General features: G+C 48.4%; 9 protein-coding genes and 2 non-coding genes across 11 annotated transcripts; 5 read left to right on the forward strand and 6 right to left on the reverse strand.

Annotated features, from left to right (window-relative positions):
• Positions 1-258: 258 nt before the first annotated feature.
• On the reverse strand, positions 259-2,878 carry ASPBRDRAFT_47904 (type-X family DNA polymerase). Its single transcript, XM_067625978.1, has one exon. It carries the CDS (start codon positions 2,538-2,540, stop codon positions 516-518), a length of 2,025 nt encoding a protein of 674 aa, XP_067474607.1. The 5' UTR covers positions 2,541-2,878; the 3' UTR covers positions 259-515.
• A 1,303-nt stretch (positions 2,879-4,181) lies between these two features.
• On the forward strand, positions 4,182-5,039 carry ASPBRDRAFT_135954 (chitin deacetylase; the record flags this gene model as incomplete). The annotated part of the gene is made up of 3 exons (XM_067618748.1): positions 4,182-4,474; positions 4,545-4,909; positions 4,978-5,039. The coding sequence occupies 3 exons, from the start codon at positions 4,182-4,184 to the stop codon at positions 5,037-5,039; spliced, it is 720 nt and encodes a 239-aa protein (XP_067474608.1).
• Positions 5,040-5,656: 617 nt separating this feature from the next.
• On the reverse strand, positions 5,657-7,427 carry ASPBRDRAFT_200079 (HoxN/HupN/NixA family nickel/cobalt transporter; the record flags this gene model as incomplete). Its single annotated transcript, XM_067621393.1, has 7 exons — positions 5,657-6,243; positions 6,311-6,456; positions 6,517-6,795; positions 6,845-6,930; positions 6,983-7,055; positions 7,115-7,125; positions 7,200-7,427. The coding sequence occupies 7 exons, from the start codon at positions 7,425-7,427 to the stop codon at positions 5,657-5,659; spliced, it is 1,410 nt and encodes a 469-aa protein (XP_067474609.1).
• A 1,299-nt stretch (positions 7,428-8,726) lies between these two features.
• On the reverse strand, positions 8,727-9,731 carry ASPBRDRAFT_34217 (uncharacterized protein; the record flags this gene model as incomplete). The annotated part of the gene is made up of 1 exon (XM_067623204.1): positions 8,727-9,731. The coding sequence occupies one exon, from the start codon at positions 9,729-9,731 to the stop codon at positions 8,727-8,729; it is 1,005 nt and encodes a 334-aa protein (XP_067474610.1).
• Positions 9,732-10,238: 507 nt separating this feature from the next.
• On the reverse strand, positions 10,239-11,047 carry ASPBRDRAFT_34218 (uncharacterized protein; the record flags this gene model as incomplete). Its single annotated transcript, XM_067623205.1, has 3 exons — positions 10,239-10,432; positions 10,479-10,888; positions 10,989-11,047. The coding sequence occupies 3 exons, from the start codon at positions 11,045-11,047 to the stop codon at positions 10,239-10,241; spliced, it is 663 nt and encodes a 220-aa protein (XP_067474611.1).
• A 738-nt stretch (positions 11,048-11,785) lies between these two features.
• ASPBRDRAFT_340162 (uncharacterized protein) lies at positions 11,786-12,949 on the forward strand. The gene is made up of 2 exons (XM_067623181.1): positions 11,786-11,788; positions 11,967-12,949. Exon 2 carries the CDS (start codon positions 12,116-12,118, stop codon positions 12,839-12,841), a length of 726 nt encoding a protein of 241 aa, XP_067474612.1. The 5' UTR covers positions 11,786-11,788; positions 11,967-12,115; the 3' UTR covers positions 12,842-12,949.
• A 314-nt stretch (positions 12,950-13,263) lies between these two features.
• Positions 13,264-13,337, reverse strand: ASPBRDRAFT_t252. Its single transcript has one exon. It is a non-coding gene; the product is annotated as a tRNA-Val (tRNA).
• Positions 13,338-14,454: 1,117 nt separating this feature from the next.
• Positions 14,455-14,528, forward strand: ASPBRDRAFT_t249. Its single transcript has one exon. It is a non-coding gene; the product is annotated as a tRNA-Val (tRNA).
• Positions 14,529-15,117: 589 nt separating this feature from the next.
• ASPBRDRAFT_69021 (fungal specific transcription factor domain-containing protein) lies at positions 15,118-16,383 on the reverse strand. The gene is made up of 5 exons (XM_067629019.1): positions 16,370-16,383; positions 16,151-16,308; positions 15,787-16,088; positions 15,537-15,736; positions 15,118-15,437 (listed from the first exon to the last, which is right to left on the reverse strand). Exons 1-5 carry the CDS (start codon positions 16,370-16,372, stop codon positions 15,168-15,170), a joined length of 933 nt encoding a protein of 310 aa, XP_067474613.1. The 5' UTR covers positions 16,373-16,383; the 3' UTR covers positions 15,118-15,167.
• A 1,792-nt stretch (positions 16,384-18,175) lies between these two features.
• ASPBRDRAFT_186645 (uncharacterized protein) lies at positions 18,176-22,661 on the forward strand (the record flags this gene model as incomplete). The annotated part of the gene is made up of 3 exons (XM_067620081.1): positions 18,176-20,872; positions 20,939-21,911; positions 21,990-22,661. The coding sequence occupies 3 exons, from the start codon at positions 18,176-18,178 to the stop codon at positions 22,502-22,504; spliced, it is 4,185 nt and encodes a 1,394-aa protein (XP_067474614.1). The 3' UTR covers positions 22,505-22,661.
• A 2,558-nt stretch (positions 22,662-25,219) lies between these two features.
• Positions 25,220-26,159, forward strand: ASPBRDRAFT_34222 (uncharacterized protein; the record flags this gene model as incomplete). Its single annotated transcript, XM_067623206.1, has 2 exons — positions 25,220-25,306; positions 25,431-26,159. 2 exons carry the CDS (start codon positions 25,220-25,222, stop codon positions 26,157-26,159), a joined length of 816 nt encoding a protein of 271 aa, XP_067474615.1.
• Between the last annotated feature and the right edge of the window lie 498 nt (positions 26,160-26,657).

Below are 26,657 nucleotides of genomic sequence, written 5' to 3' on the forward strand. Positions count from 1 at the left end.
TTTCTTCCTTTCTTTCGCTTCTCTGTAATTCTTTTCTTCGAATTGTCCCCGTCTCGTCTCATTGCATGAGTCTCCATGTACTAGTTGCATTTTCTGGCGATGAAATGAAGTCTTTTTTTACCCCTCTTGGAATGGATGGAACTGGCTTGGTCCGTTATGTGTCCTTCCTGTCTCTCATCTTACCTACCTAACCTTTGAATGAGACAGCGTGAATCAATGCTGGTGGTTATATTCGTGTCTTCTCCATTCCTCTTCTTATATTTCACATCTTATTCTCCAGCTTCTCATTAGTATGTAGATAGTCGGCCGGCCCAACGGATCTCCAGCTACATACTAACTAGCAACTAGTAGGTGACCTCACGGTCCAATCTCACACATTACTTGATCATACACAATTTCTCACTGGTTGATTAAACCACCTGATCAAACCGGCACGTGAAAAAGCCAGAAAAACAACAAACACAGCGTCTACAAAAGGTAAAGACAAAACACAGAAGAAATATAATAAAGTAGAATCACCTCGTACACCTCTCCTCCGGATCCCTCCACCCAACCCCCAACCCTTCCATCACCAACCTCTCCCTCTCCTCCCAGGTCTCCCCATCGGCTTCAAGATCAACAACCTGCCCACCCGACGTCCGCTCCCTAACCCCACTCGAATCAAACTTCCATCCATGCGCCTTCTTCACATACCGTCGTAGATCCCGCTCGAAGGTCTTATCCCCTGACCAGCCGAGCACGGCACACCCGACTGTACGCCAGGGGGAGATGATGATGTCTACTCTGCGGTGGGGGTTGGGGTTCCGTTTACTTCTTGTGTAGTGCTCTTCTTCTGGATTTTCCGATTGGTGATTGTGGTGGTCGTCGAAGTGAGGATCCTGCCATACGACGAGGGCTTTATCTAAAGTATCAAAGTTCTTCCCCGTGCTGTCGGCATTACTTGCTCGGTAAGGGAGGGTTTGTTGGTCGCGGTTAGAGGTCATTAAGTGGAGGGCTAAAGTGTGGGTGATCCAGCCGGAGGATTCGAGGCTGGCGACTACGTCGACGACCAGGTTCTTGGTTAGGGATTCGTCCGGGTGGCTGAGGATGAGGTCGACGTCGCCACATAAAGGTTTTCCACGACGGTATCCGCCTACGATGATGCATTGGATTCCCTTTTCTTCGTTGTCGAAGGAGGTTGGACGGACGAGGTTGGCGTGTTGGCTTACGGTTGTGGCGATTTGTTCGACTTCCGAGCGGGGGATGCCGGTTAGGAATTCGTCGTAGTATTTCACTCCGATTTGTTGGACGCGCGTGAGGCTGTTCCAGCCGTGTTCGATCAGGTCGTCCAGGTCGGACCAGTGGCGGTAGTAGTAGAATTCGCGGGCGGTTTTGGCGCCGACGCCCCAGATGTTGTAGAAGGTGTTGAGGATGCGGAGCGTCGGGTCTGTGTCTAGGAGTGTGGCGGCTGCGAGGGTGCCGGTTGGGCTTTGTTGGTATTCGTAGAAGAGGTTGGCGATTTTGGTGTCGCAGCCGGGGAGGCTGAGGACTTCGGAAGGGCGGCGGAATTCGTGGGGGTAGGCTGCTATCGCTGCGATGGAGGTGCTGTAGGCGCGGACGCCGATTTCGTCAAGGGTCAATTCGCGGATTTGTCGGATTTTGATGAGCTGGTTGATGAAGCCTTCGTTTGGGGGGTGGAGGGGTGCCGAGCGCAGGCAGGCGTAGAGGACGTGCTCCTTCACCCAGTCTGGGGCTGGGGGAAGGGATTCTGCTTCCTCGTTCTCTGAGGTGGTGGTCCGGTATAGTTTGGGCGGGTTGTGAGTGGAATCCCGAGTACGCGCATGATGGTATACGGTTGGTGGCTTCGGTGGCGGTCGTAATGCGGCATCTTGCCTGGCTCGTTGGAGGATATCGCTCCCTGAGGGGGCTGGTTTTGGGGGCTCTGCGGGGCGTGGAGCCCGTCGAGCGATGTAAATCGTATATGGATCGATGGGAAGGAGCTCTTGCGCCTTGAGACATTGGTCCAGCCAGTCTAATTTGACGACGCTGATGGTGTCTGCTTGTGCAACGGAGGATGACACGGCAGATGCGTCAGACGAGTTGGAAATGGGAGACTCCGCGGCGGGTGAGACAGTCTGCGTCCGATGGAGATGCCGCGAGGGGTCATGCCGACTTCTCATTCCATCTTCTTCATCTTCTGTCTCCGTGCTAAGATCGATAATGTCGGTCTGGTCTGCAAGCTTTTTCGACTCGGCTGCATCGACACGACGCCGCTTCCTTGGAGGCTCGGATTTGCTGATAGGCTCAGTCCATATTCCACGAGATCGTAGTTCTAAAGCTGCTCGCTTTCCTTGTCCGATTCTCCCGAGTATCAGTCTGGCTTCGGATATGTCGTAGGTCAGAGGTGCTTCTCGCGTAACCAGTTTATCTTCTATGCCGTGAAGTGATTCCAGACTGAGATGGGTAGGGAGCACAAAGATAGGCGGGCAGTTTAGGAAGCTGGGTCCAGATTCCCCTGCATCGTCATCTTGTGCAGGAGAGCTTGCTGTAGTTTCGGACATGACCAAGCTATATATTCATTCTGGTGAGTATAACGGATTGCTATATAAATGAAGTGTATGAAGCCACAATGTATAGCCTCTATATAGGTCACTTCCAGATTATATCATATATATAGGTTTCTGGAAATGCGACAGTAGTTTTATGGGGAATCATCGGGGCGTTCAGCTTGCGACAGCGCTAGATGTGTCTCGTGGCCGAAGACAGGCTGGGATATTGCGTAGAAACGGCGGCTTTCAAGCCGAAAAGGCACTCCGATCGGTCCTTGTGAAATAAATACGAGAGTACCAGGATGTTATCAAAGAAAATGGGGCATTCTGCTTGCTGTGGTCGATGCACGATTGTCCAGAGCGAAAAGAAGAAAGAAAAGCGAAGCGAACATTGCGTCGTGATGGCTGACGTCAGTCACCTTCGTATTCAGTTGGTGCCTGAGGCATAAAGGAGCCCACAATACGAGGTTGCCCGATTGGGACGTCACTACACACACACAACTCAGTCTCTTTTCACACAGTCAACGGATGTGATAGCTTCTCTTCCTTCTCTATAATCTTGCAGACGCACTTTCAGACAAGTTCGCGTGACCGGCCTTGTGCATAAGCTTTCCCCCACGCCAAGAGAAGCAGCACGATAATCATACAAGGTTTCTAATGTGACATTGTGAGACCGCAGGTCCCTTGAGTCATGCTGTCTGTATACCTGCATGCCAGTAGAAATCCTAGCTTACTCACTGACATATGATAGACCAATTTGATCTCATAACCTCGTATCGTTCTGTCGGTATCGCTACTAGACTATCTGCGAGCGAGGCGTCCATCTGGCACCCGGGGAACCATCAACAGACGATAATGGCGAGCTGCAGTCGTGTTTGTGAATCCAACCAGGCACAGACCTATCAGCTGCATACTACAGGGGTTTATCTTTACTATGGGGTGTCTGGGCTTCAGTCCGTGTATGACTTGTCTCATCATCGGTTGCTGTACAAACAATTGAAATGATGTCCAAGACGCCGATGGCACAGCAGAGGTAGGTATTTTCATTGCGATAAAACACAACAACTTTGATTGACCAACTCCACAACAAAGTCTAGAACCCTCAGTGAGTGGAGTGTCTGTGTGACCATAATATGTCGTGCCTGGCTATCTTTTCAACTTGATCGCCAGCTGGTCAGCCTCATTTACTTTTTGCCAGGGGTTGCGACAAATAAACCCCTCTGTTGGCCGTCCAACAATCTGTTGTGATTACCCAACCCATCGCTTGACATCCCATACCCCTGGATCCATTCTAAAGTTTGATCCTTGATGTCCTATGACTAGACAAGCATTGGGATTTGTGTATTGGGCCACACCACGCCTTTGGACGGATTGAGCAACTAACTACACCCATTGTAATATGGGCTATGAAAGGAGCGGACCGTCTTTTGAACGACAGGAACAGAATAACACTATCAATAGTAGAGTGCTCAGGCCGTTCACCATGGATGATATATACCGTAGTCGCCAGCAAAGAGACAGGAGGATATCCCCAAAGTTTCTCGTCTGCTACCATCGACCAGATACCATCTGAAAACCCACCCGGCCCCTCTTGCTGAGCACATCTAGCCTCGGACAGCACTATAAGCTTCCATCGCTGAACTATTCTAAACAATGTTCAAATCCCTCGCATTGATTGCTCTCGCAGCTATCAGCCCCAGCGCATTAAGTGCGCCTATCGTCAGCAGAGACATACCCATCGGACAAGTCATCACCAGATGCACCACCCCCAACACCATTGCACTAACCTTCGATGACGGCCCATCCTCATACACTCCCCAGCTGCTTGACCTTCTCAGCGAATACAAAGTCCGAGCCACCTTTTTCGTCCTAGGCGAAGCCAGCGAGGCAAACCCCCAGATTATCAAGCGTATAAGAGAGGAGGGACATCAAGTTGGTTCCCATACGTATGTACTATACCTTCCAAGCACATTAAAACAAGCCACATACTCACAAACTAACAATCAAATCATACAGCTACACCCACACCAGCCTGCCCACACTAAGCTACGACCAAATCGTCCAAGAAATGACGAGCCTCGAATCCGTACTTCAAGCCACCATGGGCAATATCCCAACCTACATGCGGCCCCCTTACTTCGACGTCAACGATTTAACCCTCCAAGTTATGCATGATCTAGAATACCATGTCATCACAGCTAGTATCGACACTAAGGACTATAACCACAATAGCCCTGATCTGATTGATCAAAGTTATGAGAAATTCGTCACTGAGCTTAACAATGGTGGTAATCTTTGCTTGGCTCATGATACTAAAGAACAGACGGTGGTTACTCTGGCGAAGATGATGCTGGATGAGACGAAGTCGAGGGGATTGACTGGTATTGTTCCACTCTATTACTTCCTTTTTGTCACAGATAAGAATTTAACAAATACTGATATTGAACAGTGACCACTGTTGGCGATTGCCTAGGTGACCCGGAGGCATCTTGGTACCGCTCTAGTCGATAGAGATTTAGGTTTCATGGGGTGACTAGTTCGGTCGGCAAGTCGAATGCGAATGCTTTTGATTATGGCTGTCGAGAATGGGTTTTGGTAGCTGTTGTGGTGTATGTTTCTGGGTTGTGGCTGTCAGAGCTTAATTCCACATTGTTCGGATAATGAGTTGGGCCGACAGGTCGAGTTGCACGAGGTTGGCATTGGTTTTTAATGGTTTCGTAACTGGTTGTCCGAGTTATAGGTTTTATGATCCTGAGTTTTGAGATATAACTAGTAGTTAGATGTTAATCACAGAGAGTTGAATATGTTAGTTACTAGTGATTCTTCAGGGAGAAGGGGACGAAAAAGAGGCTTTTGCACCACCAGCAAGTCCATCTTCTTCTATTGGCTCTTGCTCTTTGCACTTGTTTGCTGAGATCCATTTGGTGATGTATATTAATTGCTATCAAATCTGCATAACTTTTAGTCTCTATCATAACATAGAGTGTAGTAAAAATGACCGGTATATAATCGTTAAAATCCATGTCAGTCGCATACTCATATCTCATTATCTCCTCACCATCCTACCCCGAACACCATCCCAGCACAGACAACACTTCTTCTTTCCTTCTTACTTGACATCATCCGCATCACCGCGCAGGTCCTCCCACCGGTTCGACCGTAACAGACGTATCACCCTTGCCGGTAGCCCCATAGTTGACGGTAGTTGCACCGTCCCTCTCCTCATCAAGAATCGGCGTCTCAGGAGCCGTAGAGGTCGGTTCATCCCGATAGCCCTCCACATCAGTAACGATAGTTTTCCCGTGTCTCCGGGCAATCCATCGTCTCCAGGGCTTGTAAATAAGCACGCTGAGGCCGCCGCAGATGATGAAGAGTCCGCAGATACCGCCACCGATGGCGTCGTAGTAGTCCCCGGCTACTTGTACTCCGTCCCAGAATTTGCCGGTCGGGTTGGCAACGTTCAGGACGAGGGTGAGTAGTTGGATCACGCCGATGACGATGGCGACCATGACGGTTAGGCATGTCAGGACGATAGAGTAATACAGGAATGCTACTGGGTCGCGGTGGTTCTTGGATGGCTCGACCTCAGCGTCTTCGCCGATGAGTGGCGCGTCAGAGGAAGTGTCGCTCTTTGGGGGGAGGAAGTTGGCGGATGGTTGGACGTAGAGGGAGAGCATTAGGGCTCCGTCAGTGGTGTCGAGGAGACACATTCCAGCTAGGATGGATTAGCAAGGTTGATAAACTTATTAAAGGGGATTTGTGTGCCAAGATAAGCAACTCACCTGTGAACAGGACTGGGAAGATCAGGATAACCCAAAAGTTGGTGCCCTTGGCAGCCTCGACCGACGAGATGCCAAGAAGGGCGATTTCAGATGAGGTATCAAAGCCAAGGCCGAACAAGATTCCAAGCGGATACATTTTCCAAGGTCTGAGCGTGATGAGATATGAGCTTACTTTTACTCGACATCAGCTGGAGTGGAGTTCTTACCTGTCAATGAGCTTGAACATGCGCTTAAGGACTGAGAAGAGCACACCACCACCCTCGATCTTCCAGACTTCATCTTCTTGGCCTTCGGGCAGATCCAAGACTTTCTGCATTTGCTTGTATAGTTTGAACAGGATGTAGGCGTTCATAAGACCCAGCAAGATCAGGAAAGCGGCACTGACTGAAGTGCCGATGATACCACCAATGGTGCTAAAACTGTCAAATCTTGATGAAATAGCCGCAGCAGTAGCTGCGACGACGATGGACGTGATAATAACAATGCTGATACTTGTTAGCTGAGGGAAGAGCGACTCGAGGGGTAGAAACTCACGTTGAATGGCCGAGAGAGAAGAAGGTGCCTACGGTAACGGGCTTTTGGCCCGTTGCCAATAATCTTCTAGTCATCAAATCGATGGCCTATACGATACTTGTTAGGTCTGATTTTCTAAAGTGGAGATGGGATACTAACCGAAATATGATCCGCATCAAATGCATGTCTCAATCCAAGTGTATAAGAAAGCACGGCATTAGACACCAGGGACCTGGAGCGACTTAGTAAAGGTGCTACCATCTTCGTAGGTATGAAATTCAGGTCACATACGGGTAATAACGCTGGGAAGATGTTAGCTCGTGGTCTGGAGATGATGTCCGGTCGAGATGAATACAAAAAAAGGCAATATACATACCAATACAATTGCGGCGGCAATCCACACCACAACGTTGATGAACGCAATGAACAGGATAATAGCAATGGCAGGCAGAGGAACCTTCTTCAGTCCTGGCAGCCGACGATGCGATCGCTCAGCCTGCTTGACGAACTTTTTGATATTCCATTTGCTGCGTACCGCGTCAGAGTGACCATTTCCCTCCGAGGCATGGCTTGGGTTTGGACTGGGAGGGGTCGAGTCCCGCATGGTTGACGAGGAACAGCCACAGGGACTCCACAATAAGTGCTTTGAGTATAATTGATTCTGGGGGGTCCCTCCCACTGTCCGCAGTTGAAGTAGGATCAAGTGGCTGAATGAGATGATTTATCTGGATAAGATTTATCGTCCGTCGGTAGGCGTGCCGTGGGGAATGTCCAGGCTTTTTGGCTCTTGGACGGCGGGAGGGGAAGAAAACCTGATAAGGCTCACATGCGATAAACTATAAGAGGTTTAGACGGTCGAATTATCAATGCCAACCGAGCAGTGGATCCGAGTTGACGAACTGAAAACCAGAATAAAAGGATTACTTATGCAGTTTGCAGGAGCCCATTTGGCGAGTTCTTGCAGTGGATCTCCTTGCAGTCCCACAGGGTCCTCTTAGTTCCTTGCTCGGTTGGTGTGTTACCGGGGAGGCCCGGGGTGTCTTTCTTCATAGAAGTTTGGCATACAATACACGCTTCTATGTCTATCGTATAAAGAAGGAAACGAACAAACGACCAAACCAAAGAGATCAATTAATGGTTCCCAGTGAGACGATACGCATATTGGAATGATGCGAGCCTGATACTCCAGGTCTTGTTCGGCTCTGGAAGCGGCCACCACGTGACGTGCCAGCATCTACAGGCGGAGGATGCCGACCAGCTCACTTGACTGACTTGAGTCACTGCATCTCCGACTTCAGCTTCTCCTCCCCCATGCAACTTCCCCTCACTTTTTACGTACTGAAAATGCCCATCATGTGAAAAGAGCAGTTCATTTCATGCAGGTCTATTGTACACGTCTGATCCCCTCAAGGTCCGACTTTTAATGTCTAATTCGTTCACTTGATCGCCCTCGTTGAAAGAATCGGTCGAGACGACACATCCGTTTGCGAATGCACATTCAATCTTCCGACGATTTTCGTGCTCGCGGGTGGTTTCTCTTCTCTAGAATCCACCCGGCCTTGCGAGTGGCCCCTGCGCCTGTCTAGTTGGCCGGTTTGCCGACATCGCTCGGATAGCTCCACTCAGCCAGCCATGGCTGTTGGCGGAATTCCGCTCAATGGTGGAGTGTCCCTGCCGGTCCGAGAACGGTCCTGCACGGGCGATTAGCTCATGTTCGGCACTAATATACTGATCGTGCAGATGTCCTTACCATTTAGATGCAGGGACACTTCAGACTGCTCTGATGCGCAGATGGCTCGGTTTCGGGCACCCCTTTGATCATGACCATGATCATGTGGTGCTGGTGGAGGTGTTGGTGGTATAACATTCGCCTGACCTGGTGTCAAGCAACCAATGATGTCGTTCACGCAGCAGCCATCACAGTTGGTGATGGTGTCCACTTGGTAACAGTGGTCTTGCCCAAAGGAAAGTCCGTGCGGAGCATGTTCCATTCGTTTCGAGTGATGGGAGTCACATCAGATGCGGACAGTGGTGTCTTGGGACCGCGTTTAGTGGGCAAGTTGTATCTTGTGGGCGGAGGGTTCTGGCGACGAGCTGCCCGAATAGTACGTAGTGACGACTTCCGGGGGCGCTCCACCTTAGCCCGGGGTGGAATATTGGTCTTGGCAGGCGGTGGTGGCATCTCTGCCTTCGCGGGAGGTGGGATAATAATACCTTCCTGCTTGTATTGCTTTCGGAAGGCTTCCGCCACCTGTGCTAACAGCGTATCAGGCACATCTAGCTGCTCATAGACGCGGTGGAAGAACGCCTTGCTGAAGGGACGACCATGGAAGTCATTGATGGTACGGTAGAGGAGTTGCGCGCAGGATGAGATGTAAGATGCTTCGGGCGGTGTTGCCCGATGAGAAAGGATGCACAACCGGCGCTTGAGGGTATAGATGCGGTCCACGTTCAGCAGAGTCAGGCCCTCTCGGCTGAAGATCACTTCATTCTGCATAATGGATTGTTGAATCAGATAGTCGTGGGCCTGACGCTCGTGCTGGCTCCGGTTTAGGGCGTCGGTCCAGCTGGGACCCAAAGAAAATTTGCTGGCTCCCTTGGCCACCGTGCGGAACACGATCCGCCATGCGGTCTCATCCAGCGGAGTTATGGGGATGACGATGAGATCGGATGGCTGGCCTGTTGGGTAGGGCTTCCCACGACCAACAAGGAGAGTGACGTGCATCATCCTCTGCTCCAGCTTTGAAGAGACGTATTCAAGGGCGGGAATAATGGAAGGTGTCAAGGTCTCCGAGTCAAAGTTGAACTCGGGAGACAATGGAGAGGAGATCATATCGCCCTTGAGGCTCCGTGTGGGTGAGTTCGGCACATATACGCCGGTTGGGCGAGGTAAACGCATGACACCCATTTTGGTATGTGGAAGACGATCACAGCAATAGAAGATGACCAGAACAATGACGGAAGATGTGATAGTTGGAAACACTTCAACTCCAGTTACTGGAAGTTGTGCGTGGGAGAAGACCAAAAGGAGCGTTGGATTGGGGAGATCGTGGGATATTAAATCCTTCATCAGTCCCCAGTGCAACAACAAAGGAGGGGAAGCCCGGCGATAGAGACGCCAAATCCCTCAACTAACGCTCCACAAATTAGTGCTGCAACAACCCCTCTTTTGTCTATTTTGAGAATTCTAAGGATAGTAAATCTCCCGGCTCCGTGAAGCACGAGGGCCAGTCATTGCCATCCAACCTGAATCCGGGGGAGCGGCACCCAATGGGTCGGGCGATATAAATAACCTTAAGCGCCGGGCGTGCCGTGTGATGGGCTCGTGCATAGCCCTTATGCAGGTTGAGCACAGAACACGCCAACTTCGGAAGCTGACTGGTGGACCGATCTATTTTAGCGTCAATTAATATCACTAGCCAGAGTCCGGATCACTTCTTTCTCTTTGGACCCCATCATTACCATCCCAAGGCTGAAGTGGACTCTCACTAACGGTTGTGAATGGGATAGCCTTATCGGACCCAACGGCAATACCACTCCTTCCAACAGAAGCATACCCAGCAGTCACCAGGGCACCAACATTGACACCGGGAATCAACCTCTTCTCGCCTATTCACTTAACCAAAGCATACATACCAACACTATATGCGCTTACCAGGACACTTCGCTCCGAAAATCACGCACCATAAACTCCCAAAGTGTGCAGAGTGCACTTTCAGCTGGCCCCCACCTGATAAGACCTTGCAGGAACTATTGATTTCCTGCAGATGCACGGCGCTAACCTCCCATATGTGAGAGGTGGGCTTCCAGAATGGCGTGGTCATAGTTCCATTACCCCGCCGGAGGCTTTCGATCAGTGTGATATGGTCCTGCGCTGGATTGGACTGGATTGTGCCATGTGTGCTTGCTGTCATGGAAGGATTCACAAGCTTGTCTTCCACCATGTGGGACTCTATAGCCGACGGGCGTGACGAAATCCGATGGCCTTGCGTCGGAGCACTCGGGTCCTTTCTCCTCGATTCCACATGGCCTGTGAATTTACCGCCGGATGGGATGAGGATTTGGCTGGTGCATTAGGTAGTCAATAGTTCCATCTCGCCTGCATGGTCCTACGTGGCAGGCACCTTGAATAGGGATACTTCGTTCTATGGGAGCGTTTTCACACTCAGCTAGGCATTTGGGATATTGGTATTCAAAGGTTGGTATTGAATTATTGGCAGCCATTGATTTCTTCGTAAACCTAGGCCCCGTCAGTTGGCAATTTCCATCTTCACTTGGGAGTAGTTGTTCCTAGGTGGTTGTGGTGGTAAATTATATCCCCCTCCTTTCTTCACTCCAAGGTCATGTGAAATATTACGCTAGTTTACATGTGGCAGACTCAGACTTACACCTCTTAAGTTCAACAGCACACTTTAATCAATGCTTCTGTGCTACTCCCTTCCACACCAGATGACTTTCCGGTGTCTCTGAACGCTTACATTCCGGTTGCAGACCATTACTCTAGAGAGGCTCCTGGAGTCCTGGGAAATTTTGGGGGTGCTATGTTCTGGGATGATTCCTTCGGGTCTGAAGAGAGCTTATATTTGGAAAACTTTCTCTCAGAGACCTTCGGCATATGGAAATATTCTTCTTCTTTAGAACTTCCCTATCCTGCCAGTTTCCGGGCATTTGACTTCGATCTAGGAATCAGCCATCACATTTAGCCTACAGGTCGACATGAATCATCGATTCTTTGGGTATTATCCTGATTTACATCTCTGACAGACCAACATTCAAGCAAATAATATTCATCTCTTACGGACGTTATCGTTGTACAGGCTGGAGTATGGAAATTAGCAGGTAAGACAAGTGACATAAATGTTCTAATGGTACAGAGTTATCGTTCCACTGTATGTTATCGCATCGGTACTTTGCCAGTTGTCTTGTATCCTAACGATCATTCCAGTCAGAAGACTATCCTTGAATGCAAGTGGCTGTGTTTAGATCCGACCATCCTATTATGCTTCTTTGTTTCGAGGCTATATACGGGATCCTCCAGAATGGATCGATGTCTTACCTTTATTCTGTGCCCTTTGATAGTGGCAGCTTCCTTCACAACGCAGCGATCTGCCTATACCATCCCCCTTCGCTCACTTCACCCTAGCCTTCCCCGCCTAGCATCGCATTATAAAACACACCAACGAACCATCGTTCGTGGCAGCCTCTGTCACCATCCCACACGTCATCCTACACATCTGCTCTCTGTGCCCAGACCACCCCACATCTCTATCTACCAACAAGTTACGTGTCAAGATGAAAGCGTCAGCAAAGGGCAGCCAGGAGTCAACTCCTCGAAAGACAGAAGCCACTAAAGATATAATCTTCACAACCAATAAAGCACTGAATGATGTCATGAGGGTTCTCATTTTCAACTGGCTTTATGAGCAGGAAGACGGTTTCATGTTTCCCTCGTTGACGGATGACAACGAAGGACATTGGGAGTCTAAAATCCAAAAAAATAACCGAACCAGCATCTCGGAAAATCTTGATTTGGCCTTGAGGATAATTGCTCGTGTTGAGAAATCTTCAGACCTAGGGATTGACTGGATTGCTCCTCATGATCAGCAATGCCTGAGGCAGGCCTTGCGAGAGGATGAAGACGGTATTCCGTATGGGGGACTCGTGGATTTCGACCAACTCAATGAGTATATTGTGCGTGAATATGGCCTGGTTATCGTTAGTAAGATTGAACGGGCTGGGGATGAGAAGAGCGCCGATGAGGAGGTTAAGAAGAGCGCTGATGAGAAGGTTGAGAAAGACAAGCCAATGTGGGGTAGACATCGTTTGGGTGTGCTCTATCCTGTGGAGAACGAGAACCTGCGCAATGTTGCATTGGAGTACCTTAAGCCCAAGAAAGAAGGAGAGCGTAGGGAGGAGGAGTGTGAGGATGTGAAAACTGAGGATGCGAAAACTGAGGATCTGAAGACCGAGGATTTAAAACCCGAGGATCTGAAACTTGAGGATCTCACAATCACCTAGCAAGCTGATAAGTGATGCGCGTTCTGAGTCCGTTGACTAAGAAGTCTAGTCTTTTACCAGCGGCCGAGCGGCTAGCTTGCCTGCAGTAAATGGTGAACTCACCAATAAGGCGCACTAGGAGTGGATTGCTTAGAAGGGGGTGCTGTGTCCGCATGCTCTGTGAGTGTATCACATCAGTGATATTGGACCCTATTTGGGTCCCATTTAGTTTCTTGTTATTTAGCAACGTCACTCTTTTTTATGAGTCGGTTATCAGCGCAATGTGACAGATTGGTTTTTGGTATCAACAGATCCAAGAAGTAAGCATGCAGAAATGTACTCGTACGAACGAAACGATCCACCAATAGTTCTCTGGGAACCCGTAGTGATTCGGAACTATATAGTATGTGTGGGGCAGGAAAAAAATCAAGAACAAAAAAGAATGACCAGACTGGGGCTCGATCCCAGGACCTTATCGGTGTTAACGATACGTGATAACCAACTACACCATCCAGCCAATTCGTTGAAAGTGAGCTAATATTTTGGCATTATCAGCCAAATGTCAGAAACTTTCTACGTTTCCTCTGTAGTAACAATAGTATCGGCTCGGTGCGAGCCATCTATCCCAACCCATATCTAGTTTCTCAACCTCAAATATGCGGTATTTATCAATTTTATTAATATTTCTATAATTTCCAACTATAACAGAAAGAAGTGTCTTGAAGACTCACTAGTTCTGCTTATATGGAGGCTTTGTCTTCTATACTGAGAGGAATCACGCTTTTAGAGATCGGCGGGCTCCTATTTGTACCTCTATTTAGCTACTCATCGGCATAATGGTTACTTCGGTAGGCTCTAGTGACAAGAACTAGTGGTTTACTGCAAATTGTGCGTTTGGTGGGGAGTTCTTGAGCACCCGTTGGTCATCTCAGTGTGTTTCTGGTTGTGTTTCATGGCTTTGGTGATGTTCACTTTGGGGATCCGCCTCCTGATTCTCTATGCGTCTCACCATGCGATGCTCCGGACATTCCCTAGCTTGCAATAACGGTGTTTTGCATGCACATTCTACCCTTAGTGGATCTTACTTCTTGATATCTGACAGTATTGTCAAGATACTGCGGTTTGTGATGAGGGTCAATTCATTGTGTATGTTGGTAGCGCTGGTGTCCTAGAATGCTCTACGGGTGGATAAATATCCAAGATGTCCTTGATATATTATTTTTGGGAATCCTCGATGGTGATTAGTCACATTTCATAATTGAAAGTAGCTGTTAGTATCAGCCATTGACTACCTTTGTGTTACCCTCTCCGTGCTTGCCTGCAGATCAGGCTGTTGTATGACTGCCTAGAGGCAGTAGAATATATTTTACTACTAGTACTAGCAGCTGACTGGTACCCCACCCAACGAAGACCAAGAGCATCAATTAGCGTAGGCCGCACGAACTAGTATTTGCTGTAATAAGAAGGAACAGATTAATACTCAGTTCTGAAAGCCCATCCCAAGCAGCTGGAAGCTCTGCCAAACATGACGGCCGAACAACCACCCCTTGGTATGTATGGTCCCGCATAAATGTGTCACTAAAGAATTTGCATAGGCTTCTGTAGCAATAAAAAGAGCTGTTCCTCAACAAGTTGGCTGGATGGTGTAGTTGGTTATCACGTATCGTTAACACCGATAAGGTCCTGGGATCGAGCCCCAGTCTGGTCATCTTTTTGTTCTTAATTTTTTTGACCCACACAACAACCTATCCACTGAAACATACAGTACCAACCAATACTTACTAAAGAGGGCCGCAGGCGCACCAAATTAGCGACAATCACAGCAATCCGTCACTACGAGAACTACAGCGTGCACTTAGGCTCGAGTAAACAGTTGGTCCCATGCCGTGGTGGAGTCTGAAATCCATATCGCCTGCACACCTAGTACCTCAGTGGTGCCATCAAGATAGCCTCTAAGCTGGAATCGCAGCTGCCATTGAAAGATCACTGCAAACAGACTACCAAAAGACATCCGATAGGGTAAAAGCAAGCCAGGGGACGAAGGCCAGAGACAGGTTCGCATATAAGCGATCTATATGATATATGTTGAGGCAATAATATTAGCGGACTTGGTCATGTGGCTGGATCATACTAACACTGCTACCGACGTAATCATCCCAGCTGCAGAGCGCTTAGATAGAAATATAAGTTATATACCTTTTTCATATTCTGATTCCCGCTACAAGAATTATGTAAATCTATTAATTCTGAACTGAGCCTGGCCAATCCAAGCTCAGGCCTAAGATAGGCAAATAACTGCGTAGAAGATCAGGGGTAATTGGTCACAAGAAGAAACTAGGGACCGTGGCTATGGTGTTTCATGCGAATCCTGAGAGATATCGTCATTCTCCCGCGATATAGAACGATTTATCTCAGACACGGGCTCAAACTCGCTCAGAAGCTTCTGAAGCATGTTGATCAGATATTGGACCGGCCTGGCCTGCCTCATCTGCAGGAGACAGTGGAGTGCATGATACACCCACGGTAAATGAGTTGAAGCGTTGCAACGGTCATGCAACATTTCATAACTGAGCACCGCACAACAATTCTCAAGGAAGACATGGTTGAAGAGCATAGCCTAGATTTGCGTGTTAGTGGTGGATAGAGAACCAAAAGAAGACGAGAGCAGAAATCTCGGTGTGCCTCCCGGTCAGTGGGGTAGGTTGACATAGCGCACCTTGATTGTATAATTTTCCGTGATGGCGACGTAAAGATAATGGATCAATTGCTTTACTGCCCCGAGCGCAAAGTCGCATGCTCCATCCAGCCAGGAGGGAATAAGGATGGGTCCTCCATCACACCCGGAATTTTTTTGTCTGAGTTTACCACGAAGAATGACGAATGGCCGCAGGGTAAGGATAACCGTATTCAAGTGCACTGCAGTATGGTAAGACAAGGCTGGAATCATGATGGAAGAGATCACTCACAGGTCGTCAAGATTGTCTTCCGTACATCAAATTGTCCAGCATCTGAAAGTAGCTGGAGGCCAAACCCAAAGGTGTCGAGGGCCATCCCTTCGTAGTCTCGCAGCGCCCCCAAAATCCTCGTGGCGCTTCGCCATTTTGGTAATAAAGTACGCTGTTGTGCGGTATTGTAGATCTCTTTGGCACACTCCATCATGATGTCTGACAGACGGACAATTGCGCTGAGGAATTGGTCTTCGGGGGGTGGTAGGTTAATGGTGACAGAGGCCAGAGAGTTTGGCCGTCCCAGGTGGAGACACAAATAGCTGTATATGAAACCCATGGTTAGGCACAATTGAATATAGTATCGTCATCAGAAAGCAGGTACTTTTCGAAATGGTAAAGTCTCCAAATCAGGTTGCTTTGCCCCGTGCTTTCGATTCCCGAGGAGGTTTTGTGCAATCCGGCAGAAAGCGCTTTTCGAATCGCTGTGCCTATGGACAGATAAGAATCGTTGAAGAGACCCTTTTCAGCGTAGAAACAGGCGTATACTACTACGTTTGCATGTCAGCAGATCAGCCTCCCGCAGATGCCAAGTCAGACTTATCATATGCAAGTCGATTTCTATCGACTGCAAGGTCAACGGCTCGCCTGAGCATCGTGATTCCGTGCACTGTTTGAACAGCGCATCACCTAAATGGCAATGATCTGTACTAAGTGCAGCAATGGCAAGTATGAGAATCAAAATCCGTCGTTGGGGATTGTTCAGCGAGCGGTCCGGTAATGGGCGATAAAATGCTTCCAGTTGTTGCCTTAGGGACTCTGGCTGATGGTGACCGATAAGTAGATTATGTACTGATAGAAAATGCTCCAGAATTTCTGCTGCGACCGTCGAGGGCATTATGTCCAGTGGCTTGATGAGCCCTGCATCATCGCCCTCTTCTTCATAGCCCATGAAGCGCGCTCGGTCCCATTCTGGATGGCCCGTTTCGAAACACTCCGCCAAGGTGTCTTTTGCTGACAGCCCTGGGGTGCAATCTTGGAATAGATTATAGATCAGAGAGAAATTTGACGACGGTCCGTAGTTGATAAGACACGAAAGTTGAGTTGCAGGTGGCAAGGCACGTCTCTGACTCCGTGGTTCGTCGCATTGTGAATTCCCTCTCGGTCCCTTTGTTGGCTCTGATGGTGAGATATGGCAGAGAGTTGCTTTGACTGGCAGTCGTTTAGAAGGCCGTATGCGAGTCTTTTCACGATAAATGCACTCTGGCCAGCTTCGCTCCTGGCAAGATGTGCAAGGGGTGTCACCATTACACTTGATCTTCCTCCGTCGGCATTCTTGACAAGCCTTGGGTGTTCGGCGCGGAAGTGGGCAGGGTGACTGCATTGATAAGTAGCGCAGGACCTTCAGAGGCCTCGAAATGACAGTGATCAGTCGTGTTAGAGAGAGATTAGAAGGATTACCGCCCTTACTGTGGGTTGTTTCTTAGGAGGCCCACCTGAATTTGATGTGCAGCAATCGGCTGTCAAGAGTTCGGATGTCCGGATATACATCTCGCCACCGCCGTCAGACTCATGGCTCGTTGTGTGTTAGACAAAGTTTAACGTTGGGTGGGCACCTCGATTATAGTCTGTCATTATGGGTTCGACTATTGGTATGATCCCGATCTACGTGTGGAACCCACTGAACCCCTTAAGGATGACATATAAGTACTTTATTGGCTAATATATCATCGGGATGAGGGCGGATATACACACGGAAAGCCCTGGTTGTATATCCGCGGGTTTAGAGGTGCCTGATACCCGAACCTTAAATCCGGTGGTCGTCTTCTGATTCGAGAATCTGAAGATAGGTGAACCAGAAAATGGATTGTTACACTGCCCAGGAAGATAGTAGCCACATCTTTACAGCCAATTCTCCACTTCTTCGAGAATGTAGCACCTATATCCGTCACTCGATTGGCCAGCAGATCAGTGGCTGGAGACACGCAGCTCTTGCTATCAGGCACCCCCTTAAGCGGATTTAGAGAAATTCACCAGCCATACCAATAATGTTCTCTTGCACTCTCGGTCTAGGCTCCTTGGATAAAGGGTCCATTTCTGCTAGACTAACCTATCAAGATCGCCTGTGCCGAATACATGTACGGAATACCAGGGTTTGCGTCTGTTTATGCGAGACACCTTCATCAGCTATGAACGGTCCCAGGGGTATATTTCGGACATCTAGACCTTCGAGAACAGTAGGAACAGCCGGTCCAATCCGCTCTGGCAGGGCACTAAGACTATAAGTATTGGAGCTCCCATATGATTTGAACTTGTAGATTCCATCAAGCTTCGATTCTTCTTCCACTCTTTTGTATCCCAGATCCTAATCCTCCTCAATCCCACCACTATGGGTGTCTCCGCCGACGATATGGAGAGTAATTCATCAAATTCCACCGTCACTCCTGAACCATCAGAGTCAAATGTCGACTCGGACGATGGCAGTCAGGAGTGGACATTGAAGCCAGAAGTTGCAGAATTCCACCGCAAAAACATGGAGTCGAACCTTAAGGAGCGTCGACTTGGTGTGACATGGAACAATCTTACCGTCCAAGCAACCAGTGCTCAAGCCAGTGTTCAGGAAAACTTCTTCTCCCAGTTCAACCTCCTGCAAGGGCTTCGCGACCTCCGAGCCAAGCCGCCGCTGAAAACCATCATTGATCGGTCCCACGGTTGTGTCAAGCCCGGCGAGATGCTCCTTGTGCTCGGGCGTCCGGGGTCTGGCTGTACCACGTTATTAAAGGTCCTCGCAAACAGACGGAAGGGATACAAGTCTATTGAAGGAGATGTCTTTTACGGATCAATGTCCCATACAGAGGCCAAGCAGTACCGCAGTCAGATTGTGATGAATACTGAGGAGGAACTGTTTTTCCCAACTTTGACTGTCGAGCAGACGATGAAATTTGCTTCCCGACTCAAAGTCCCCCGCCACCGTCCCGACGGCCTCACTCCTCAACAATATGAAGAGAACATCAGAAGCTTCCTGCTGGCCTCGATGGGTATAAGTCACACCCACGAGACAAAGGTGGGCAATGAGTATGTGCGGGGAGTGTCTGGTGGAGAACGGAAGCGTGTCTCTATCATTGAATGTCTGGCATCACGAGCTTCAGTATTCTGTTGGGATAATAGCACACGTGGTCTGGATGCCAGTACGGCTCTTGACTGGACGAAGGCGATTCGGACAATGACAGATATACTCGGTCTTGCGACAATTGTGACGCTCTACCAACCGGGGAATGGCATATATGAGCTCTTTGATAAGGTTCTTGTCCTGGATGAAGGCAAGCAGATCTTCTACGGGGCCATGAAGGAAGCTCGTCCCTTCATGGAAGGATTGGGATTTGCCTGCAGAGATGGTGCGAACACCGCCGATTATTTGACCGGAGTGACGGTCCCAACAGAACGGAAGATCATGCCTGGATACGAATCTTTCCCTCGGAATGCGGACGAGATCCTTGCACACTATGAACAAACAGAGACCAGAAAGAGGATGGCGCTGGAATCTGATTATCCCACCCGTGCAGGGACCATTCAAGATACAGATACATTCAAGGAATCTGTTGCTTTGGAGAAAGACCCTGGTCTCTCCAGGAGCCCTCTGACCGTCAGCTTCCTCACTCAAGTCACGGCCTGCGTGGTTCGACAGTACCAGATCATCTGGGGTGATAAGCCAACTCTGATCATCAAGCAAGTGTCGAATTTGATCCAAGCGCTGATTGCTGGGTCCTTGTTCTATGATTCTCCCAGTTCATCAGCCGGACTCTTTACCAAGGGTGGTGCATTGTTCTTCTCGATTCTATACAACAGTCTGATGGCTCTCTCTGAAGTCACCGACTCCTTCACCGGGCGACCTGTGATGATCAAACACAAGCACTTTGGATACTACCATCCAGCAGCTTTCTGTATTGCTCAGATTGCTGCAGATATCCCCATCATCCTTTTTAGCATCACCATCTTCGGCATTGTTCTATACTTTATGGTGGGCTTGAAAGTGACAGCTGCCGCCTTTTTCACATACTGGATCTCTCTTTTCGCCATCACAATGTGCCTCACAGCCCTATTCCGTGCGATTGGTGCAGCGTTCGCGACATTCGATGCAGCATCCAAGATTTCCGGTCTTTTGATCTCAGCTACCGTGATCTATGCGGGTTATATGATCCAATACCCCAAGATGCATGGATGGTTCATTTGGATCTTCTGGATTGACCCCATTGCATACTCCTTTGAGACCCTCCTGGGAAATGAGTTTCACGGACGGACCATCGATTGCGTTGGTGCCAATCTAGTTCCTAATGGCCCAGGATATAACAACAGCAACCATCAGTCTTGTGCCGGTGTTCAGGGTGCGATACAGGGCGAGGTCAGTCTGACGGGCGATCAGTATCTGCATGCTTTGAATTATAGCCATGGACATGCATGGCGAAACTTCGGCGTTGTCTGGTGCTGGTGGGCCCTGTTCGTCATCATCACCGTGGTTGCGACCAGTCGGTGGCACGATGCATCTGAATCCGGGTCAACCATGCTCACGCCACGGGAGCTGATGAAGAAACAAAACGAGAATGCGTCCGATCTGGAGGGTCAGTCTCGGGAACTCAAATCAGTGAAGGAAGGGGGCGGCGACACGGAGATTGATGGCTTGGTTCGGAATACATCAGTCTTCACATGGAAAAACCTCACCTACACGGTCAAGACCCCCTCGGGGGATCATGTCCTGTTGGACGATGTGCAAGGCTACATCAAACCCGGAATGCTAGGCGCCTTGATGGGGTCTTCAGGAGCTGGTAAAACCACATTACTTGATGTTCTTGCTCAGCGCAAAACCGATGGCACCATCCATGGATCTATCTTAGTGGATGGAAGACCACTGACCGTGTCATTCCAACGGAGCGCTGGATACTGTGAGCAGTTAGATGTCCATGAGCCATACGCAACTGTTCGAGAAGCTCTAGAATTCTCTGCCCTCCTTCGTCAGCCACATAGTGTCCCCAGGCAGGAGAAGCTCGCCTACGTGAATACCATCATTAAGCTACTTGAACTGGAGGACATCGCGGACATGTTGATTGGAAAGGTACCTTGAGTAGCACCCCAGTTATGATCATTCGAAGATATGATACTAACTATTCTCCCTGAACAGGTCGGTGCCGGGCTGTCCATCGAGCAACGCAAGCGCGTGACGATTGGCGTTGAATTAGTTGCCAAACCCAGTGTGCTCATCTTTCTGGACGAGCCAACATCGGGCCTCGATGGCCAGTCTGCTTTCAATACCGTGCGGTTTCTACGGAAGTTAGCAGATGTTGGTCAGGCCATCCTGGTCACTATTCACCAACCCTCAGCACAGCTGTTTGCCCAATTTGATACTCTTCTACTGCTGGCTCGAGGTGGTAAGACGGTCTACTTCGGAGATATTGGAGACAATGCCGCGACCATCAAAGAATATTTTGCGCGTCAGGGCTTGGTGTGTCCACCTGAAGTCAATCCTGCAGAGTATATGATCGACGTCACTTCTGGCCATCTCTCACAGGGACGAGACTGGAATAAGATCTGGTTGGAATCTCCTGAATGCAAGCTCCGCACAGCAGAGCTTGACGAGATCATTGCCACAGCCTCTGCAAACCCACCTGCAAGTGATAGCAACGACAGCCAGGAATTTGCAACTCCTCTCTGGGCTCAGATCAAGATTGTCACCCACCGCATGAATGTCGCTCTCTTCCGGAATACCAACTACGTGAACAACAAAGTTATGCTGCATATTGTTTTGGGCCTTTTTAATGGATTCAGCTTCTGGAAAATTGGGCCAACGATTGCTGGCTTACAGCTTCGGCTATTCACCGTATTTTGTTTCCTCTACGTGGCGCCCGGTGTGATCAGCCAACTTCAACCCCTGTTCATTGACCGCCGCGATATCTATGATGCCCGAGAGAAGAAATCTCGCATGTACTCGTGGGTTGCATTTACTACTGGACTGATTGTCTCCGAAATACCCTACTTGATACTCTCGGGTGTTCTTTATTTTCTCTGCTGGTACTACACTGTCGGCTTTCCTCACGATTCCAACAAGTCTGGTGCCACCCTCTTTGTGATGCTGATGTACGAGTTTATCTATACTGGTAAGAGATCCGATCCGTCCCAAAAATCCTATTCACATCTGGTTTCAGGAGCAGAGATGCTAACAGTCTATGATATAGGAATCGGCCAATGTATTGCAGCATACGCACCCAATGCAGTGTTCGCATCCTTGGCGAACCCAATGTTCTTAGGCATCTTGGTCCAGTTCTGCGGTGCCCTTGTTCCTTACTCCCAAATCACGTCGTTTTGGCGCTACTGGATGTACTATCTGAATCCTTTCAACTACATCATTGGGAGTCTCATGGTTTTCACGAATTTTGATTCGGTGGTTCACTGTGCGGACGACGAATATGCCATCTTCGACCCACCTTCTGGTCAGACATGTGAGGTTTATCTCAGCGATTATCTGCAGAATGAAGGGGCGAGAGCCTCACTCGCCAACCCAACCGCCGTATCGGGGTGTCGGGTCTGCCAATATCGGAGAGGCAGCGATTATCTCTACACGATGAATTTGAAGGACTACTACTACGGATGGCGCGACGCGGCCATTGTCGCCCTCTTTGCTATCAGCTCATACGCATTGGTTTACCTCCTGATGAAGCTTCGAACAAAGGCTTCCAAGAAGGCAGAGTAGGATCCGCGTGCGATTTACATACGGGTGATTCCTCGTTATTGCGGAGGCGGCGGGCCAGTCCAGAAGGCTTCGCCAAATATCAGGTCCCTCTTTTGATGGTTCACTTTATTCTGCCGGTCTGGCAATTTGTTTTGTCTATACTAGAATTAGAGTGCAGTAATCTTCTTCGTTAGTTGTACTTTTGGTTTTTACTTTTTATAATATTGATATAGCCACAATAGAATAGAACGTGTCTGCGTTTACATTGCATTACTTCAGAGCACAGATTGAACAGAACCTGAAAACCAAACATTGATACAACATGCTCCACCGTTTAGGAAGAGAGAGAAAGTAAATCCAGATTTTGGCAGATATTGAAATGGACTATATTCATGACATAGATTCAGCCAGGCAGCTTGAATCGTTTCGGGAGAATCACTGTACATGCAGAAGAATCACAACAATATCTAGGGATCAAGCTTACCACTAATGCTCGAATCAGATTCAAGGTATCTTACTTTTCTTTTTGAAATTATGCAAAATGGCTACGGTCTTCTAGAAGGTTCAGCTTCATCAGTGTTACATAGATCATCCGATCTATCCGGTCGATCTATCCGCGGCCGAAGAGTTATTACTCATGTTTCGAACTTAGCCCCAGTAGCCAATTACGCAGCTCGCCAAGTAAATGTTTCTAATCCTTCCAGGGTTCCTTCGAAATCCGGATATAGGGCGCGGGCCCAGGGAACCCGTGGAAATGGGAGCATACCACTTAAGAAATTTCCTGCCAAGCCTGTAGAGGATCTGATAAATGGTCTTGAATTTAGATTTCGTCTTCAAGAATATTCACGCCAGGAACTCTCGAAGGAGATCTACGGTATATCTCTGTTTTAGCCTTTCCACCTGAAACGCTTATATCTTCTGTTGGGCAATTGGACAACGGCTCTGTTAGTCGGGGTTACTGGATACTGGGCGAGAAAACCACGTCCGTACAAATATAGGGGTCATTTGTTTTTTGATCTATTAGTAATATTTATTGCGATATCAAGTCTGAAAGGGGTAAAATTCAAGTATAACTACCCGACTTTATGCTTCTGCAAACAGTGGTGAGCTAGTCTTAAGTGAAAGTCAAAACGCCCGCAAATTCCCCCGAGAAGTGATCCAGGCGGATATCCGGGTCACGTCGGGTGGATCGGAATGGCTAATGCCGCAGCCCATGGAGCTGTAGTGGTTCCTTACACTTGAGACAACCTTATAATTGCTCTACGTTATCATTTATGGTATACAAGTAATCAAAGAATTTACTTAGCTATTTTGTTATATAACTAGCGATTCAAATCCATATTTTCATGATTAACGATTGCATATGAGAAGAGACTTCAATTCCTCGCCACTGCCTAGTAGTATTGGATTGTGAAACATTTTTTATATATCAGATAGATTCAGACCAGTTGTTGAGTTGCTTCAACTGAGAGACCCCCTGTATTGGTGGTTGTTTATATTAATTAGCAGCTGACTGCATGTATCAGCGGGTCTATGTAGAGTAGGTTATCGGCGGAATTATGTAGATCGGATTATCGGCCAAGCAATGTTTCTGAAGTAGTATAAAGAGGAGGAGGCATCATCGGTCCCAGGGAGCATGTTATTTCAATTAGTCGAACTACATCGTGATTATGGAATCCACCAACCCTAAAATACGCTGGCGGCGCCTCCCCCGGCCAGAAATGTCCCCTGCGGATCGGGAACTTCATCCATCAATGACCGTGTTGCCAGTCAGCCACAAACAGAGAGAAAACTATCGGCCCCTTCATTAATCTATGGTCTTTAAGCCAGATCAATCTTTTCGCCTTCATGATGGGACTCATATATACGCCGATATATACCGTCCAACATATGATACTCTTGTACCGGCTATCATGGTTTAGAGCCCATACGGAAAGTCCGGAAATGGTATATATAATGGCCAGTCTGACTCCTCAACAGACAGCCTACTAATCGCAAGTCCCTCCGCAGGTCACTTAAATCTCAGTCATTTCCCTCTAAGAGTCGGGGTAGCAGAATCGCGGCTATCTGGTTATGAGAGTTTTAGAGGGTAAAGAATAAAGAAGAAGTCATCACAGCTTAAACAGTCTTTGGCTGATATACCACTCAGACCCGACCCTGTTGAATAGGTACCTCGTGGGTACACTATTATTAATATAGATATCAGAGGTGCAATGGATTCGGGGGGCTTTATAAGGTTCTAGGGGTCTAGTAACAGGAAAGATGGATATAATATTATTAAGGAAATCGCTGGTCTGCCATGGTATAATAGAAAAGTAATCATAATGAGAAATTCCTGGCTAGCCATATCCCAATAGTTTATCGCGGCTGAGAGGCCACCACATTTGGCTTATATCACTCCCCTCAAAGGTCTCAGCGATCCACTTTGAGAGCAGTTCCGCCGGGGTGGGATTCCCGAAAAGCAGTTTTAGAAGGATCCATCTAGCATGCTCTGTGGTTCATATCCATATCTTGCTGTAGTGGAGACTTCTCGTCTTTCTGATCATGTACAGGTCGCAATGGTGCTGACGATATTCTTACAATGGCTGAGTCCGAGCTGAAGAATGCCTATTGGGAGGATAAACGGGCGAGAATAGACCAGATTCAGGTCCCCGCGTACATTTCAGCCAGTTATTCGACGATGCGTCACACGTTGGGGTCTTTCCGGTGCTATGAAGAGATCCCCCACGATAAGAAATGGTGACCGTGCTGTTCATCGAGCTGCCTTCTGATGCTCTCGTGCTAATAGATGTCCAGGCTTGTAATCCATGGAACACAGGAGTGGTACGACCTGTACTCTTCTGAGAGGATTCAGGAATTGAACTCTTTCTTTAACTGCTACACGAAAGAACCAAATGATTGGGCGAATATACCATAGATTCGGGTTACAGTGCTCCCGTTCAATCAGCCAGCTCTGACTGGTATTCCTTTCAGGGAACCTTTCTGGCCCCATCGGGAGACCATCAATAAGAGGCTGTTTTTGAGCGCCGGTGGTTGTTTGACAGAGAGCCAGCTGCTGGTGCTGGGAAAATTGACGTACCAAGCCGATGCTTCACCAATCTGGCAGAGGGACAATGATCCTAGGGAAATCAGTTTTTCCTTCACTTTCCTTGAACAGACCATTATCCTTGGGCCATTGCGTGCTGTACTCTACGTTGTGCCAGAGCATAGCGGTGACATGGACGTCTATGTACATCTGAGGAAGGCGGATCGCGCTGGTAACTATCTGCAGCATGTTAACATCCCACTTGCAGACTTGGGTGTGGCTTCAGCTGGAGAAGTTCCTTTAACAAATTTAATGCAATACTTTGGTCCACATGGCGTTTTGAGAGCATCTTATCGGGATGTGGCGGACGAATTGTCAACACCTCACTGGAGAACACTCTCACACAGGAAGCTTCTGCCAGTCAAGGCAGGGGAGGAGACGTGGCTGGAGATTGATATTTGGCCGACGGGTATGTTATTCGAGCCTGGTGAAAAACTGATCATGAAGATTTCGGGGCATTTCATGGCTCCTGCAGAGTTTGAAGCTTTGCAGGAACGCTTCCCAGGGTGTAACCGCGGTAAGCATTCCGTTCTATGGGGTAGAACATTTGCAATTTATTTAGACATCCCGACTGTAAAGCTTCTGGGCTAAGCGAAGAGCGATATATTGTGGGAAGAGCTTGTGTGTTATGTGCAGCCACATTATTTGATTCGTGTAATCCGCAGCTTCCTTCACAATCTTGGAAGATTGTTCCTCGGTCCGAGAATATCACGATGGCTGTGTTGAGCATCATGATGGTGGCTGAACCTTGTGGCAGGGATTGGAAACGGATATATATAAAGCATCCCGCCACTATACATGAGCAGTAGCTAGCACCAAGGATCCTATGATATATGCAGTGAAAGGATAGGGAACCGTCATCGACAACATCTGATCTATTTTGAAGTATCTAACTACTGCTATTTACCCTAACCATAACCACATCCCTGCTCACGTTATTGTATTTGACACTCGCCTTCAAGTACTTATGGCTTAACAGCACGCACAAAGATTCTTTTTCCACTCTTTTCTTTAGTATTCGATGATAATTCAAAAATAAGTTGCGTACTCCAACAAGTTGGCTGGATGGTGTAGTTGGTTATCACGTAT

The sequence above is a fragment of the Aspergillus brasiliensis genome (genome assembly GCF_001889945.1).
Source record: "Aspergillus brasiliensis CBS 101740 unplaced genomic scaffold ASPBRscaffold_16, whole genome shotgun sequence".
Taxonomy (NCBI): domain Eukaryota; kingdom Fungi; phylum Ascomycota; class Eurotiomycetes; order Eurotiales; family Aspergillaceae; genus Aspergillus; species Aspergillus brasiliensis.